The 17,797-nt window shown below is 51.6% G+C and overlaps 6 protein-coding genes across 6 annotated transcripts; 2 read left to right on the top strand and 4 right to left on the bottom strand.

Moving 5' to 3' along the window:
- Nucleotides 1-3,024: 3,024 nt before the first annotated feature.
- On the bottom strand, nucleotides 3,025-3,498 carry COCCADRAFT_93647 (uncharacterized protein; the record flags this gene model as incomplete). Its single annotated transcript, XM_007713117.1, has 1 exon — nucleotides 3,025-3,498. A coding segment is annotated over one exon (474 nt), but the record flags the coding sequence as incomplete, so codon positions are not given.
- A 112-nt stretch (nucleotides 3,499-3,610) lies between these two features.
- On the bottom strand, nucleotides 3,611-4,565 carry COCCADRAFT_25459 (uncharacterized protein; the record flags this gene model as incomplete). The annotated part of the gene is made up of 2 exons (XM_007713100.1): nucleotides 3,611-3,711; nucleotides 3,761-4,565. The coding sequence occupies 2 exons, from the start codon at nucleotides 4,563-4,565 to the stop codon at nucleotides 3,611-3,613; spliced, it is 906 nt and encodes a 301-aa protein (XP_007711290.1).
- A 1,301-nt stretch (nucleotides 4,566-5,866) lies between these two features.
- COCCADRAFT_4209 (uncharacterized protein) lies at nucleotides 5,867-7,845 on the top strand (the record flags this gene model as incomplete). Its single annotated transcript, XM_007713087.1, has 3 exons — nucleotides 5,867-6,364; nucleotides 6,418-7,622; nucleotides 7,674-7,845. The coding sequence occupies 3 exons, from the start codon at nucleotides 5,867-5,869 to the stop codon at nucleotides 7,843-7,845; spliced, it is 1,875 nt and encodes a 624-aa protein (XP_007711277.1).
- A 616-nt stretch (nucleotides 7,846-8,461) lies between these two features.
- On the bottom strand, nucleotides 8,462-12,099 carry COCCADRAFT_35937 (uncharacterized protein; the record flags this gene model as incomplete). Its single annotated transcript, XM_007713116.1, has 6 exons — nucleotides 8,462-9,735; nucleotides 10,137-10,165; nucleotides 10,226-10,499; nucleotides 10,895-11,307; nucleotides 11,370-11,872; nucleotides 11,923-12,099. 6 exons carry the CDS (start codon nucleotides 12,097-12,099, stop codon nucleotides 8,462-8,464), a joined length of 2,670 nt encoding a protein of 889 aa, XP_007711306.1.
- Nucleotides 12,100-14,091: 1,992 nt separating this feature from the next.
- Nucleotides 14,092-16,056, top strand: COCCADRAFT_93587 (GMC oxidoreductase; the record flags this gene model as incomplete). Its single annotated transcript, XM_007713115.1, has 2 exons — nucleotides 14,092-14,275; nucleotides 14,324-16,056. The coding sequence occupies 2 exons, from the start codon at nucleotides 14,092-14,094 to the stop codon at nucleotides 16,054-16,056; spliced, it is 1,917 nt and encodes a 638-aa protein (XP_007711305.1).
- Nucleotides 16,057-16,206: 150 nt separating this feature from the next.
- On the bottom strand, nucleotides 16,207-17,323 carry COCCADRAFT_93611 (uncharacterized protein; the record flags this gene model as incomplete). The annotated part of the gene is made up of 3 exons (XM_007713114.1): nucleotides 16,207-16,726; nucleotides 16,792-16,987; nucleotides 17,041-17,323. The coding sequence occupies 3 exons, from the start codon at nucleotides 17,321-17,323 to the stop codon at nucleotides 16,207-16,209; spliced, it is 999 nt and encodes a 332-aa protein (XP_007711304.1).
- Between the last annotated feature and the right edge of the window lie 474 nt (nucleotides 17,324-17,797).

Raw genomic sequence — 17,797 nt, 5'->3', positions numbered from 1 at the left:
ACAGACGGCAGCTTCCAGCTTGGTTCGAACCGCAAAGCCTCTTCCTTTGGTATTGGCCGTACTAAGAAATCGTTGAAGAGATGCCACCTATCTTCTGGATCATCTTCGCGTGACGACGGTGCTGTATTGATGGTTGCCACCAAGTGTGGCTTTTGGTGCTCTCCACTGTTGATGTCGGCAACTACACCAACAAGCTCATACACCATAATCTGATGTACTCCACGTTGCAGGTGAAGCTTCAAGTCCTGGCCTTCAAAGCAGAAGAATTGGCCCTGATCTACTATAATCCCAATCTCTTGCGGCAACCAGTTCGGTATTGACCACAGCAGCTTAGCATCGTGGCTCTGAATAGCCGCATTCAGCATGAGTACGCCAGGAACAGACTGTATAGTCTTCCTCTGTATCATTTGCTGGTAGCGATTGCATTTTGTACACCAACCTCTGGTCTGATCTTGTCGTTCGACGCTAGCCTTTAGGATCTGCGAGAATGTAGGGCGTGGTATGCGCGTGTTCTTCATGACGTGTTTTGCCGGATACACAAGTTCATTGACAAAGTTCTTACCCCCGCGAATGGTCTCGTTGGTGCATTGGGCACACCGCATGCTTGCTCTGGCCTGTGTCTCCAAGACTTGGTCCATGGCCGATGGGCCGGGCTGACTAGGCAGCATCTGTCTGAACTCGTCTGATATTTTCTCAAGCAAGAATCGATTCAAATTCTGAATCATGTTTGTAAGTGCCACATTCGGCGCAAACTCTTCCAGTAAATTCAGTGATACTGCGTTTGATAGTCCGCTGAATGTCTTCAAAAAGTTGGAAGCTTGGCAATTTAATCCTGAAGCCTTTTCGAGCATGTCTATCAAGAAGCCTAGCTCGCAAAGAAGGCAAGACTCGAAAAGGCATGGCGATGCGGTGTGCTGCAGTGCTAGGTTGCGAATCAACGGTGTAAAGCGGAGAAGCTGCAAGAGTGAGTTGGCGTAGGAATTTGTAATGTGCGTTTCCAAGCCCGAATAAGATGTTTGATTATAGTACCTGGATCCGAGTCAGACGAGAAACAAGTAAGCGTAGGTGTTACGACATACGCGAAGTCAAAGTCGTCTACGCCAAACTTGCTGTATTTGATCTCCACGTTTCCATACATTGCAGGAACGTCTCGTCTGGTGACGTCATCAAGGTGTAGGTCAGTCAGTTTCTCCATTGTCTCTGATGATTTCGAGTCGGTTTCCGTCAAGGACTGCGAGGCGCGCGTCTTTTCGCTCAAAAATTTGGGTGCCGACAACGATTCGCTCACTTTGTCCGCATGTCGAGTCGCCTCGGCCTGATTCCTGCGCTTGGTTTTGGGATTTTTCGCAAAGAAGCCAATTTCAGCACGCGTCATGTTGTTGAGGATTGCGCTATCAATCTTCGGGGCAGGAGAGCCGACTTCGAATACCAGATGACTAGGCCAGCTTGAGAGAAGCTGTTCTTTGTAGTAGGGCATACCCACGGTATTCAATGGCCTGATGATTCTGTCAGTAAAGCGCTCGCCCCGGCTTCGAATCTACCTACGTGTCCGGATTCCAATCCATGGCTGGGGGCGGCGGGACGTTATGGTCCGCAGTCTCTGTTGGGTTGCTGTATTCTGGAAAATGAACCTTGGACGGGGAGCCCCATAGATGGATATGAGAATTGGAGTCTGCCAATGCAATAGCCTCGCCTGATGGGGCCATCTCAAAACCAGTCAGATAGGATTCATAGAGATTGAGCTGGCGAAGATTTGCCGAGTCTGGATTCATCAGGTCGATAACCTGCATCTGGCCGTTTTGCGATGCGATGAATGCCGTGGTCGACATGCGAGGATGCATTCGGACAAAGGCCGCGCCCGTGTGAAAAGGAATCGGGGGCAGCTGCTTCAGCGTCTTAAGTGAAAAGACGTTCGTAAAGGGATCGAGCATAAAGGCGAACTGCTGCCTAGGCGACCAGCCACATGTTGCAAGAAAATCCCCCTTTGCGTCCATATCACTAATACTGCTAGTGTGACCCTCGAAAACCTTGATGACTGATAGCGAGTTGGAATCAATGATGTGAATGCCACCATTCTTGGTCGCAGCGCAGAGGTACTGGCCCGCGCGCTTCATAATTGTATACTGAGCTTCAGCTGGCAGCTGCATAGGTCAGCCGTGTACCTTTGTCGCATGGACCAAAACGTACAGTATCCGTAATGACGCCCTTGTCCACGTCTACCTTGAACATGTGCTCCTGGCATCCTGCGACGAGGATCTCGCGCGTGCCCTTGGAGGTAAAGTTCATGCATCTCAGATCTTTGAAGTCAGGGCTTCTATATGCTGGCGATTAGCTGCTGCCCATGATTGTGCTTGCATAAACATACGTCAGATGCCAATGTGTGAGGCCGCGCCGGTGGGAGTAATGGACGCTTTGCTGGGAGACGGAGAGGATGCCCTTGTCGGTGAAGAGGAATTGCTTAACAGGGCCGTCGGGAGGCGCGTGTCCGCGATAAGAGGTATATCGTTCAAGGTGAGGTCCATAAAAGGACGTGACCCGTCCCTAGGCAGTGTCAGCTGCAATGCGCTCCAGGCTGGCCGAGTGCGAACGTACTCACATGGTTGTTACCTGTCCATAGCAGTTCTTGGGTTGTGTCAAAAGCGAATGTGGATATGGGCACGGCAGGGAGATGTGGTCCTGGGGGCGGCAGTTGAACGATTGCTAGCTGTCGGGCTGTCTGTTAGTGATGATGATGCGCTTCGACGATTGAACAACATGGTACCTCGTCCCAATCCGCTTCCATGATGAATATGCGAGTCGCAATGCAGTGCGTCTACAAGACGGCTGCGACATGCCTCGGTCGGCTATGTTTACGGTCGCGTCGCGGGTGGTGCAGCATTAGGGCGTGGGGTGGAAGTGGCAGTTTGGGGCTAAGGGACGCGAGTGCGAGGGTGCGTTGGGTCTTCTTGGTGGAACTGCGGGGCATCTATTCATGAATACCCACAACGACGCGACAGTATTTGGGGTCAATGCCGCATGGAAACATCACTTGATATACAACGGACAAGAGTAAATCATGAACAATTGATTGAAAAATGGATTTGGTCCATATCGACAGCCTGCAACTACATAACGACTAAAGCAGATATATGCACGTGCAGGAGGGAACATTGGGGTATGCCTTACCTGACACATGGACCTCTGTTCAGCACAGCAGATTTCGTAGTCGCTTGCGTCAGCTTCAAATATGGAAGGGTATCGAACGCCTATCGAGCGGATCGTGCTTAGTGACATGACCGGACAGGTGAGATTTGTTTGCCCAAGAATCATACCAGAAATATGCAGATGCCGGGAACGCCGTGATGATGCAAGCGCGGACTCGTGGAAATGAATATCATGTAGGATAAAGGGCTGCATCAAGTCAGCAAGGGTCCTTCTTGAACAAGGCTGAAGAGCATGGCGGCTCGACGAGGTGCGTTTTGCTGTTTCCTGCCTGACGTGTCTAGGTCTGGTGTCGGCCAAAGGGCATTGTAAGCCAGAGATTCAGACATTTGATAAGCGTTGGAATGTACTACTACATACCGCGGAGAATTCAGCAAGCTGATGCGTAGCTTTCTCAAGAGCACCCGCCTTAAGCAGGGTAGTCGTCGTCATTGTCAGCATCGGCTTTGTGATCGTAGCGCTGACGCTTGTGGGTTTCGGTCATGCCCTTGCCAGAGCCCGTGAAGCCGACTGTTAATCATTAATAAAGGACGGACACAAGAGTAGAAGAGATGCATACCTCTGCTGCCAGCCTCGGTGCTGGTACGGAACATGGATTCCTTTTTGGCGACACCCTTCTTGGAGACTTTGTTCTGGAAGTCGGCCCAAGCGGAGGCGCGCTTCTTGAGGGTTCCCTTTGTAGGAACTCGGCTGGGCTTCTTGTTGGCCATGTCTTCATTTGTACCGGCAGGCTTGGCAGCCACGGCGTTGGGATTCGTCGTGGCAGGACCCGAGATGACATGCGAAGAGGTGACGGGGGCCGAAGAGGTCGGGGTCGAGGCTGTGTCGGGTTCTCGCTTGCGCTTACTTGGAAGAGGGCGGACGGCGGTGCGGTCGACGGTCATGGTATCGTCGTACTCGATGAAGCGGACGAGATACTTGGGTGCTGAGACGGAACCCAGGATACTCTGAATCTTTGCCTTGTACCAGGACCTGTCAGTCCACTGGGCCTCGCAGATGTCTCCGATACTAAAGGCGACAGTCTTTTCGGGCTCCTGCTTCTCCATGGCCTTGCGCAGAACGGGATGCTTCTCAGGGTCGAACTTGGGGCCTGCAGGCTCGGCAGCAGCCGGGGCTTGGGGCAATTGAGCCTCGAGGGCGGCCAGCTCTGGGCGGAGGCGGTCGAGTTTGGCATCGTGGTGAGCAATGGTTCCGATCATCTCACTGCGCATGGATTTCATTTCCTGGTTGTCGCCAGTGTCCTTGAGCAAGGCATCCATCTGGGCCAGCTGTTCGGCCCATTCTGCGCGCTGGGCCTCTTCCTGGGCAATCTCCTGCTTCTTCGCGTTGATGGCATTCTTGGTGTACTTGAGCTGGTCGGCCATTTTGTGAGGAGATGTGGGATGGACAGATGAGAGTGGGTAAGGTGGGGGTTAGGGTGGTGACAACGTAGGCGTGGCGGGTGAGGAAGTCGCGTCGTGGAAGCATGACGGCTGGAGGCAGGCACGAGTCTTGGCGACGCCCCACCGTTTGTGAACCCTTGATTATTCCCCAGCTCTCAGCCCTACCGCCGCTCTCCACCCGCAATCAATCAACACACTTGGTACTTGGTTACTTGCATACTAGCCACACGATGCATATCAGTCAGCAGTCAGCAGCTGGTGGTTGGCTGCTGGCTGCATGGTAGAGCCGATCAAGATGCATCTCCAACATGCGACGACAACGGCAGCAGGCCCTGCACAGCCAAGGACAGCGAGCACTAGGGTCTCATACATATGGTCGAAATGAAAGCAATGCTTTCTTGGGGCCAAGCAGTGCACTGTGTAAGTACTAGATGGAGCTTAGAGTGTGGTGCTATTCGAAGAGTTCATAGGGTAGATAATAATAATAATAACAACACACTAAACACCTGCCCTTGCAGGAACAGGCGTCGGTGTTGCTGTCGGTCGTTCATGTTCGAGGGCCTTCTGTCCGCACCTGCACCCCCACCACACCGCGTGCTTAGCAATCAGCCACGGGCCCCTCCGCACCTCACTGATTGACTGCATTCACATTCACTGCTGCGCCCTTTGCCCATCCCCGACTCCCCATCGGCCTCTCTGATGACCCGACTCCATTCCACTCTCCCCTCGCAGCCACAGCCCCTCCCTCGTTCCTCACGTGCTTTGCTGCTGGTCCGCCGCAACACAACCGCCGCACGCCGGGCTCGGAAAAAAGTCGCACCAAGTCCTTCCATCAGCCAGGGCAAGGGTGTCGCCTCATCCCACTGCGCCCTTAGGCCTCCTCATCCTGCCTCTGGCCACCTTGCTTCCACCCACTGCCCACGCCCCCTCCCCGTCTCCCTCTCCTTCTCTCTCGCCAATATTCGTCCGCCCTCTGCACGGGACGCCCTGATATCGGCGCTTTTGCACCTGCTCAGCGGCCGTTTACCGGCAGCCTACCCGCTTTTACCCACCCTGCACACTGCTCTGTTCCACCCACACCTTTTGCGTCATCCTTATCCCTCACACATTTATCATACACTCTACCTGCTCTCAGTCCCGTGACGCCGCGCCGCGTCGCTTCAGGTGGCAACAATAGTCACTCGTAGTCTGACCCTCACTCCCATCGACCCCGCGGAGTCTCCGCAGCTACCCAGCTCACCCACTGCCCCAGCCGCCTTTCCACACTCACCCCAGCTTTCGCAATGGCCGGCACAGGCAACGATTTCCAGAATGGCGCGCCCTTCTACCTAGATGCCACGCAGCAAGACCTGCTCCTCGCTGCCCTCGCTTCCAACAACCAAAACCCCAACGACCTCTTCTCCACAGGCCTCCACAATGGTCATCACAGCAAGCAATCCATGGACGACGCGCAGTTCCAGTATCCCGTCGACGCCCTCGACCCCGCCTACTTCACCTCGCCTCAGCAATCCACAGGCGGCACTGGCTTCAGCAACGTCGGCATCGAAGAGAGCCCTTTCATCGACTACCTCGACGGCGACAACGGTTTCGACTTTGAAAATGCTGACGGCGACATGATTGGTGCCCTTCCTGGCGACACTCCCGGCGACTCGAGCGAGAAGCGCAAGAGTCCTGGTGACGAAGAAGCTGAAGACGACGAGGGAGGCGGCAAGCGCAGAGAAGGCGAGGATAAGCAAGCTAAGAAGCCAGGTCGCAAGCCGCTGACTTCTGAGCCTACAACTGTAGGTCGCTAACGGGTGATGACTACTTGATCAAAAACTGACTCTAGCAATAGAAGCGCAAGGCCCAGAACCGCGCCGCCCAGCGGGCTTTCAGGGAACGCAAGGAAAAGCACCTCAAGGATCTCGAGACCAAGGTCCAGGAGCTCGAAAAGGCCTCTGATGCTACAAACCACGAGAACGGCTTATTGCGCGCGCAGGTACAAAGGCTGCAGATGGAACTTCGCGAGTACCGGAAACGCCTGTCAATGAACAGCAGCGGTCTCAGTCGCACCCCACCGCTCACTGGAGGCTTCAGCTCCATGCTCAACACCAACACCACTGTGAACAACTTTTCATTTGACTTCCCACGTTTCGGCGGGCTTCCAGGCGCTCAGCTCCTCGACAACGGCTCACTGACCAAGAACAAAGACGCTTCCGTGTCTTCGAGCGTATCGGGACGACACAACAGTACCGGACAAGACCTCAGCCCGAACAGCAACGCCAATGGTTCCACCACCGACTCTCCCGCCCCAATGAGTGCAGGAGCAAAGACTCAGCGCTCTGGCAGCTTGAACGGTTTCTTTGGCTTCAGCAACAACAACAGCAGCAGCAGCACAACAAACAATGGAGCCTCTCGCAGCAACACTGCAAGCTCCACGGGATCACAATCACGTGTTTTCCAATTCAACAGTGGTTCATCTAACCATTCTGACTCGCCTTCGAATTCTTCCACATCGCCCACCAATCAAAACTCGTCCTGTGGTACATCCCCAGAACCAAGTCATGCTTCGCCCAACCAGCAGGCAGACACAATCACAGACGGCTATGTGTGCCATGGAAACTCCGAAGGTGAGGTGCTCTTCTGCGAAAAACTCAACATGGCCTGTGGAAATCCTCGTAACCCCATGCCTCGTGCCATGTCTCAATCTGACGCCAAACCTTCTCCCGCAGTCTTATCCGCCAAATCCCCGACTCCTGCCGTCACCGGCATCGACTACCTCGCGAATCAAAACGGCGGCCAATTCGACCCTACTCTCTTTGGAGAGTACCGCGATACCCAAAACGCCATTGTTGGCGACGGCGACTTCACCGGTGGCTTCTTCAATGACGCATTCCTCAACACTGGCTATGTCAGCCCCTTCCACTTTGGTGATACACCAGCTGTGCAGAAGCCAAATCCTCTCGACGAGATTGAGCGTGCACAAGAAGGCCAGGATGGTGACGACGAAGTGGTTCCAGGCGAGGATGTCAACTCGCTTCTCAACTGCCACAAGATTTGGTTAGTGGAGTTTGCACATATTGAAGCCATGGATTCACTAACAGCACGCAGGGACAAGCTCTCAAGTCGCCCAGATTTCAAGGATGGCACCATCGATATTGATAACCTGTGCAGTGAGCTCCGCGCCAAGGCCCGCTGTTCTGAGAGCGGCGTCGTAGTCGACCACAAGGATGTCGAAGAAGCCCTGAAGCGGTTACCTAAGGAGAACAAAACTCTCGGATAATTTTTCTCATCTGACTGAAAAAATTCTGTGCATTGGGTCGGATGGTTTAACGGCGCAATGATGGTTGATACCTCTGTCTGCGAGTTTGGAAAAACTCCCAGCTCACAACTCTTTTCTTTGCAATATTCTGGGTCTTTTTTTCTCATCGGGTTGCGCTGCAAACTTGCCACACTTCCACTCGCTCTCTAGTTTCTCTATGCTCGCAAATTGGTTTGTGTGGCACCATGCTGTATCATGTCTTTGTGATTTTGATCTTGGTATGAGAGTTCCATTGTAATGTCTGGGCTGCTTTTTTGGTTTGATGGCAGTGGGCTGGCGTATATGATGAAATGATATGATGTATAGTTAGTTCCTAAAATAAAATATATGTTTTTGGACCGTGCTTCACTATCGAATACGATAAGTTGATGAACGAGTTTGGGACAATTCTTTTGATTTGCTTAACTGCTGAATAATAATGTAGAAAATAATGCCCGTAATGTCATAGTTCAAGACACTTGTGTCTGTCTTAGAAGATGGCAAAGAAGTAAGGAGGATTAATTCAATAACACCTCCGTCACATCTCTCATTGACGATACCCGATTTCAAATACATCAATCTATCAAGCCCTACACCCTCAAAGCCTTGCTGATTCCTTCGGCTCACCCGTCGCACCAACTTTCTTCAGTGCATCCCAGAGCCTGAGACCTTCTTCGATCCTCGTATCTTCTTCAACTACAACCCGACCATCACTCTTCAACGTCCGCAATTGCATCGCATGCTCCGTCCCCCACTCCATATCCTCTCCCCTTAAAAACTTACTCAGCGGGTGATGAAATGCCCGTGCTGCAATCTGCTTTTCCTCCTCAGTCAAGTCGCTGCCATTGCCCCAGAACCAGATGGGAATGTCAGACCCGTGCGTGACGCCAAAATGGCTGGGAAGCTCATTGTCCACGCACCGTGCACGCCACTCGATGCGATATCTGTGAATTAGACTGCCGGCTCCATGTTCTACAAGCGCATTCACCATTCCCCGTCGTAGCGCGTGAATCTGCACATCAGCGTAGATGTGGCCAAACGCCTCCTGCCAGCTCTTAAATCGCGATGGAAGCTTCCGGTCAGGAAAGTAATGTGACATCAGTACCTTACAAGCTTCCCGAGGATAGTCGGCTTCGAGGCGGTGCAGCATGTAAGTGTAGCCTGGCTGAGGCGGGCGCCAAGTCCCGTACATGAAGTGCTCGTCTTTGCACTCACCAATGATGAGCTGAATATTGCGCCGCTTCATTCGTTGGGCGTATACACCATTGGACAGCTCTTCCAATAACCCATGGCGAACAAACACTCCATCCGTCACCGCGCGAAACTGATGCAACTTCATCTTCCCACTCGCCTTGACAATCTCACTAGCCGGCACCGCCCTTAGCCTCCCCAGCTGCTCCGCGGGCCCCAATCCGGCATCGATCCCCAAAACCCGCATCAGCTCTTCAAACTGATCTTGCGCCTCGTCCAAGCTCTTTGGTTGCATCCCCGGCCCATTCGACAGCATCATGGCCCTCTTCACTACCGCTTTGCTCGCGGGCAACCCCAAGTCATACGACAACTGATGGAACACAGAATGCGAGCCAGCCGAGTAACCACCTAGCGTGATATTCGCCGCGTCACCCCCAAAATACGCGATATTCTCGTGAGTCCATTGCAGCGCTAGCCGCTGATCCCAAAACCCTACGTTAGCATCGTACTCGCCGCTACCGCTACCGCCACCGCACGCGTCATCGAGCTGACGTGAACCCAAGAACCCAAATACATTGAGGCGGTACGCGGGGGCTACGATTATGCAGCGCGTGGGCGAGTCGGAGAGGAGAGACCGGAGATCGAGGCCGTTGGGGGTGCCCCATTGGAGGAAGCCGCCGTCTAAAGTTTTCAAATAAGAAAAAAGGTCTCGAGTCAGTTTTATGTGAAACGTGTGTTTTTTGGTGATATATCTCCTTTCCGGCGATGTGGGACGCGAAAGGTCAAGTGCCGTGCCCGATGTTGATGCGGAACTAAAACGAAAACAGGGTTGCACAGGCTTTTTGGGTTTTCATTGCTTTTTTCTGTCTCCCTTCCCCATGTTTGACCCGTGTACTCGGGATGTTCCATTTGCCATTTGCCATGGCGGGAAGATCACCCGTGGACCTGGATGCTGGATACAAAAAAGTGGCGCAATCACATCGGCCCAATAATAAGTTTAAACAGAAGATAGGACAAAATGACAGAAAACTGGGAAAAAGGAGATGGGGAAAGAAAGAAAAAAAAAGGGAAATTCCACATACGAATCCAAAATAGCACTGGCCAGCCTAAACTCCCCACGTTAGCTCATTACCTTCCCTCTCTCTCTCTATTGCACAAGCTCGAAAAAAACTGACCTCCCACTGGTACCTCACCGCTCGGAACCCAAACATTACACTGCAAACAGTCTTCCTCTCCGACTTGATCCTCTTTCCCCGGTCCAGACGCTGGCTGCGGACACACTCCACAGGCGCCGTCAAACACCCCCGGGTTAACCTGCGTGCCGTAGCGATAGCACGGCGGCAGCGGTTTCGCGCGCTGGAAGCGTTGCGCAGGGAGCGCGTAAGGTATGCCGCCGAAATAGTGGCATTGCGGGAGCCCTGTTTGCGGATCATGAAATGTGCGGCCTTGGGCGTAGCCGCGAAAGGAGAGGGAGACGGTGTATGGAATTGACGTCGACATTCTGACGCGAAATGGGTTGTATGGGTTAGTAAAAAAAAAAGGTTGGTTGGTTGGTTGGTTGGTTGATTGGTTAGAGAGATGTTGGAGAAGGGAGTGGTTTCAATGATGATTTGATGGTGACCTCGGTTATGCAGGGCATGGGTGTGATCTGCAACGTTTGCATGTGGTAAAAACGCCAGGGGGGCCGCAACCTTGAAAAGAAGTGTTATAGTTTTTGCAAAATCATGGATATCATTTGTTTCGTGGAAGTTTTACAAGTACATTTGAAGGAAAGAAGATTTGATGAACAAAGGAAAAAGGGGGTGTCATGCCCATTCGTCTTGACGCCGTGAAATCGCACTTCGGTCGTCTTCTGTCACGGTGACGTGTGTGGTTTTCGTAATTGCTTGGTCGGAGCTATTTGTTGGCCTTGCGATTCCTTCATCGGGTAGTATGCCCAACTCGCTGTCGCCATCTGTTTCCGGTTTGCCCGGCCAGGACTTGGCAGTCGACCGCGCCTCCATGTCGTCGAGCATGTAGCTTTGACGGGATACTTTTGAGCCTTTGCCTGAGGAGCCGGTGATGCTGGTGGGAAGGATCTTGCGCAAGAAGTTTTCGAATGTTTTCCGTAGTGGGGGTAGTGAAGCGGTGAATGCGCCGACGAAGACTTCGGCTGAGGCAAAGATGCTCAGGTTGACAGATTCGAAGCTTGGGTCTTTGGTGTTGGCCAGCGCCTTCATTTCGTGTAGTTTTAATGCGGAGATTGTTGTTGTCCTAGAGTTTTGTTAGTGGGATGCACAGAGAAAGTCCAGTGTATTGGGACCTGTGAAACTTACACAAGACCGCAGAGAAAGACTGCGCGGACACCCCAGATTGTGCGCTTCGAAAGCTGAACCCGCGAAATGTACACCAAAGGCGCCATTGTGTACAGCAAATCCGTCGCAATGTTGACTGCTGCTCCAGAGTAGCCCGAGATAACCCTCGGCTCTGATCCCCAACATGAACCAGGCTTGGTTCCCGTCACGTCCCAATGCTTGGAGTAGGGCGTGCATTCCCCGAATAAAACCACCGTGGGAAACACAAAGTTGATCCCCACATGCACAACAATCGAGATCCAGATCATGATGCGAAAGGTCTTGGAAAAGTCGAGCATGAAAATGTAGGCGCAGACACTAAGCTTGACCAGTGCCATTCCGTAGAGATTGAGTATCTGGCTCAGCCAAACATAGTAGAGTTGTTTTTCCAGGCGTTGTGGTGTCATGAATGGATCCCAGACGTGCTTTCCGCCACCGTATTCAGCCATTTTGTAGCAGCATGCACCGCCTGCTATAGCTACTACCTTTGATCATGTTAGGACGAAACGTGTAAGAGTCAAAGGGCTACACTTACATGTCCAGTCCATAGCAAATGATCTGTGAGAAGAAAGAAATTCCTGTTCCTCCAATTGATGCCCAGTCGAATTGCAACGAAGATGGAGCTGAATATAATCAATACAATAAGTGGTATCTTGATGGCATTTGAACGATCGTCCAGAGGAAGCCCTTCTGGTGTCGTAGGCACGGCCATGGCGGTATGAGGAAAACTAAAAACTGGGAAAAGAAAGAAAAGGTCTGGGCGAGTGGGCCGATGTGTATTGTCCCGGTATGTTAGTGCCCTTACCAAGACAGATGTTGTGCAGTAGTTGTACCAGGTGCCACGTGGGTGTGCGAACCGTTATAATATTCGCCCATTAATGCTACGGAAGTACACAGCCAGCCGTCAAAACCTGCCCATTCGAAACACACGGTTACGAAATCCTACAGCGGCCAGAGTACCTGCATATGGTTTGGTGGTAGTCGCGCGAGTCAACGCTTAATCCGTACTTGGTGAGTCAAGGGATGATTTCGCCCGAGTTTCCCCACTCGAGATCTCTGTTTATCTCTTAGTATGAGTAAACCCGGTGTTTAGCGTATTTGGAAAAGGCATTTGTTAAACCATGGTTGTTTGTTAATCTTTACGCTTGCCTAGAGCCATGTCGCTACTGTTTTCATTTCAGAGTAGCAGAGAGTTTCGAAATGTCGACCAAGGGCTGGACGCCTCGAGGTAAGTTCAATAGTCCTGACCGTTAGAGAACTTGTGAAGACTTTTGCCCATTGATCAGGTAGGATGTTTTGGGCATAGTCAGCGGTCACGTCTTTGACTGGCCAGGAAAGGTTCGTGTCGTTGAAGCAAGGTTAACTTGGGATGGCGTTTAGGCCAACAGTTTTCAGGTTCGGCATGGCCGTCCTATGGCATGTGGCTGCCGCCAGAATTACATTTGATTACGAGCCCTGGGCTAAACTAGGAACGGTGCAAGTACACAAGTGTAGCTCGCGCCTCTTGACACATCCTACCTGAAGTAGCTCGCCAGGCCGAGGTTGTCAGCCAGTTGTGCTAAGGATTGTCCTACGGACGTAGCGAAACCCTCAGGCGCCCCAGGTTAACCGTTTCAAGATCCCGCCTGTTTGAACATCGGACGTTTGATCTGCAGCGGGGCTGAGAAGAGGCTTTGTTGGATGGAGAGCTGTAATTGTTGCAAAGTTTGAGAGGACGCTAGGTAGTTGCTGGTCGCTGTGCAGGTAATTTAGTTTGGCAGCCACAGCCATCGATGCCCAATTAGGCGATGCCAGACGCCACAGGCGATCTAGACGATGAATAGCGTCTGGCTTAGCCAAATGTCGATACCCTAGACATCGGGAATAAAGCTAGCAAGACTAGTCAGGAGCAGGCCGATAATGAGCAAAGCGGCGTTCTCGCCAAGAGTTAATATGCCGTGTCTATTATCGCTCGCTTCCAGGCCACGGCTCCTGCAGGATTGACCCAAAGTTTCAACCCCCTGTACCTACATGAACAGCTACGCCATCGCCATTTCCCCCACCTTTTTTCCGGCATCGACATAAAAACAGGGTCACGGGTCTAGGCCTACATGGGAGCTATGCTCTTCTTTGTCAAAGTGGCGCTTGTCATACGATATTGCACAAAGTTTTTGCCTACAATAGCCATCCAGCTGCGCCGAATTTTCCTTCGTGTTCATCATCGTTATGTTTGGTTCCCTCCATTGATCTAGACCCTGAAAACATGCCATTACATGGTCCGCTGATTTGAAAATGTGCTATTTAGAAGACCCGTTAGTAAAGAAGACATACCTACCTGCTATGCCCACGCTACGCCGGTCTAGACTCAGCATCACGCTGTGAGCGCGTTGAGCTATTGGCAATCTTCGCTTTCCCGAGCGTTGAGAAAACCAGGCAAGGAGACTCTTATGGTCAATGATGTCGCCACACTCGCCGTACTCGCCGTGCCTCGCCTGCAGCAGACCACTGGCTAGTTGTACAAAGTTTCGGGTAACTATGCTGCCTCAGGGGAGGTCTATCCGCAAACTACGTACTAGCATTTATCGATTCTGACCAGTAGCGAGTAAGTTCACGTATAAACCTTCCATTTACCTCGCTTTAAGGAGCTAGAGGGACTGTTGATTTCGTATTTTGCACCTCTCACTGGGTGCCTACACATTTCTTCAGCTTACTTACGCTCATTATCATGTCTTTAATTTTATCTGGTCTTTTGTTTCTTTCCTCTTTCGTACCACGCATAACCAATCCCCAAAATGGTGGTAACAGCAATACGGAGCCCGATGTTGGCGGGCAAATCTTTGACTTCATTATTGTGGGCGGAGGACTAACTGGACTCACTGTTGCCAACCGGCTTAGTGAAGACTCGGGCCGTGAGTGTTTTCCTTGGACTTGAAAGTTCCAATTTGACCCTGTTCAAGGCACTGTGCTCGTAATAGAAAATGGGTACGCGGTTGATGATATTTCAACGCGAGTACCCAGCTTCGCAAACAGCGTGAACAAACCGCTCATGTACGATATTACTTCAGCATATGACACAAACACTGGTAGTTCACACCCCGTCTGGGTAGGGAACGTTCTGGGCGGAGGGTCAGTCGTCAATGGCATGGCCTTTGACCGTGCATCTGCTGCCGACTACGATGCTTGGGAACAACTAGGTAACAACGGATGGAACTTCAACAATCTCCTGTACTACTTCAAAAAATCAACGACTTTCACACCGCCAACCGACTCCAATGTCAAAGAGTTTGGCACCACATACGACGCATCGTACTACGGCACCAACGGCCCCATCCAGGCTTCCTTCCCCAAATTCGAGTATCAAGACACCAAGACAATCTGGGCGGCCTACAAGAGGGCTGGTGTGCCCTTGCCAAAGGAGCAAGGTTCAGGCAAAGCTGTAGGCGCGTTCTGGATACCCACTGCTCTGCGACCCAAGACACAAACACGGTCTCACGCAAAGAATGAATACTATGATCCTATCAAGAGCCGCAAGAACCTCGTAGTCATCACCGGAAATACCGTAAATGAGATTCTCTTCAACAGCGGTCTCTTGACCGGACTCACAGCTAGCGGCGTCCAATACAAGTCGCGCAGGGATGGCTCTGTTAAAAGGGTGTACGCTAGGAATGAGGTGATCATGGCGGCTGGCGCAGTCTTTACGCCTCAATTGCTTCAGCTCAGTGGCATTGGCCCTAGGGACGTGCTCAGTGCCGCTGGTGTACCAGTGAAGAAGCATATGCCAGCCGTCGGTGCCAACATGCAGGATCACCCCAACGCCAACATGATGTTCGATCTGCAAAACCTCGCTTTCCCAAACCCTTTCAGCGGCGCCAACCCGGACTTCAACACTACGGTGTGGTCTGAATATGATAGCACCGCCAGTGGACCTCTCACTCAGGCCCATGGCAGCAGCTTGGCTTTTTTGAGTCTGCAGACCATCACGGACAAATGTAACGAAATTGTACAGACAGTAAAGTCGCAAGATGTGCGCAGCTACCTCCCTGCTGTCTATGGCGACTATTACCTCTTGCGCGGATTCCAAAAGCAACGCGACATCATTGCCAACCTCCACGCCAGTCCTGATGCTGCCGTCGCCGAGTTCCCCATGGTCCCTTTCGGTCTCGCCATCAACGCCCTGCAGCGTCCGCTTTCTCGCGGCACAATCACACTCAACCCAAAGAACAAGTACGGAAACCCCGTTGTCCAGTTCAACTCTCTGCAAAATCCCGTCGACCGCCAAATCATTCTTGCAATGGTCCGGTGGACGCGCAACCACTGGACGAGCCCCGATCTCGCCAAATTCTCCCCCGTCGAACTCTCACCCGGTGCTCAAGCGCAGACAGACGACGAGATAATCAACGATCTCATCGGGCAAAATGGGCTTCAAGCCTCTTTTGCACACATGTCTGGTAGCTGCTCGATGATGCCAGAAGCGTATGGCGGCTGTGTGAGCAGCGATCTTACCGTGTACGGTATCAAGGGTCTCAGCATCGTAGATGCAAGTATCATTCCACTGATCCCCGCAACACACTTGCAATCCACAATGTATGCTGTTGCAGAGAAGGCAGCAGATCTCATCAAGAACAGGCATTCTTTTAATATTCTGGATCCCTTCTCCATCTTCAAGGCGAGGAAAGTGAGTATATTCTAGTGTTGCGTTGTCACGAAACACATTCTTTTGTAAATAGTTTTTATTTTGTAATACCACAATTATGCATTCAAGGCCAAAGTGACAAGAGTCAGGCTGCCCATGTCATTCATTCATTGTTCACTGATACCGTACTATGTAACATCCCTTGCCTTAATCCTCGTCGCCACCCGAGCCACCGCCCTGCTCGAACCGGTCGCAAGAGGGGAAACGGTAGAAATCTCCCGCCGGATCTTCCCAAAAGTCATTGTTGTTGATATAGCAGAAATCGGTCGTCAAGCTCCAGCGCTCGATGGGCCCCTCACTAGGGAGGTTATTGATGGTCTTGAGACATTGCAGCCAGACCTCGTTGTTGAACTCGAATGTCTTCTCGATTTTGCACGACTCCTTGGGACAGGAGCGGCAGTAGGCGTACTCCTCGCCGACAGTGACGTTGATGAGGTACATGACATTCATGTCTGCTTCGCGTTTGGGAATAGGCGCAGGCACGAGCTCTGGCTCTGGCTCTGGGGTCGGCTCACGCCTGTTCACGTCGCTTGTACCGTTTTCATTGTTGTGGTGTAAGATCTCGAGAAATGGGACGGGGCCGCAATCATCCAGCTTGGTCAGGTCAGGTTTCGAGTACAAGTTTTTCCTTGCGACGTAGCAGTTGTTTGTTGTTTTGTGCCAGTATCTGTGCGCGCATTCATGTCAGCTGACTTTCGTGCCGTGTGTGTTGGGCAATGGAGAGTCACTCACGGATCATCAATGATGAGTTGTCCGTCTGGATACCAGCAAGTCAGGTCCAACTCGGTGTTCTCGTTGAGATATGATACGACATCGCAGTTCAGCTCGGGGCAGATTCTGCACTCAGTCTTGTATTTCAGTTTTGCATCTTGAAGGGTAAGCCTCTGAACCTCAGAAGCGGGGCCGCAGTATTTAAGATCAGTTGTGTCTAGCGAGCGACTGTTAGTTGTTTTCCTCAAGTCTAATCTCAATTGTACTTACAGTCTCCAGCGTACTCTAGCACATCGTACTGGGTTATGTAGCAGCCAGCCTCAGTCTTGAGCCATAAGTTATCTCCCATGATCTTCGTTCCGTGTGTCCAACATGTTACGTTGAGGCGCTCTTCGTATTCATAGTAAAGCTTATTAGGACAAAGTGAGCGTGGGCAGGTTTTGCACTCTGTACGGTACTCTGCTTCAGTCGGAATGTAAGACTTGACTTGGGCATGTACTGTCACAGCCGCAACTAGTACAGTTGCTAGAAATGAAGGGATAAAGCCACGCATGTTGGTTTACAAGCGGCTGTAGCAGAATGAACGTTTACCAGTGTGAGAGGATGAATGATCGTAAGAAAAAATCGGCAGCAAGAGCAGTATAAATATTCATTCTCGAATCAACCCACGTCTGACAGCTGACATTTCAGCTAGGGCTGCGTACAGAAGAATTTCAGACTACTCTTTTAGGATGCGAAGATATATGAACTCGTATCTGTATGTAATCATGCACTTTGGTGCAACCAGGAGGTGTAACAACAATATACGTCTATAAAGAAAATAAGCGGCCAGACATCTTGCACACCGTGAATTCTATTCATTTCAGATAGCAAGCATATAAAAAATATCTAGTATCCGAGCATGCCTTTCACAAGATAAACTCAGGCGAACGTCGATGATAGGACGTTGAAATATTGAGTGCATACAAGAGGGGGTATGAGGCTGACATGCATGATCAGCGCGGTACACGGGTAAGCGCCCCTTGAA

This window comes from Bipolaris zeicola (genome assembly GCF_000523435.1).
Source record: "Bipolaris zeicola 26-R-13 unplaced genomic scaffold scaffold_55, whole genome shotgun sequence".
In the NCBI taxonomy this organism is placed as follows: Eukaryota; Fungi; Ascomycota; class Dothideomycetes; order Pleosporales; family Pleosporaceae; genus Bipolaris; species Bipolaris zeicola.
This window is presented reverse-complemented; position numbering and strand designations above follow the sequence as displayed.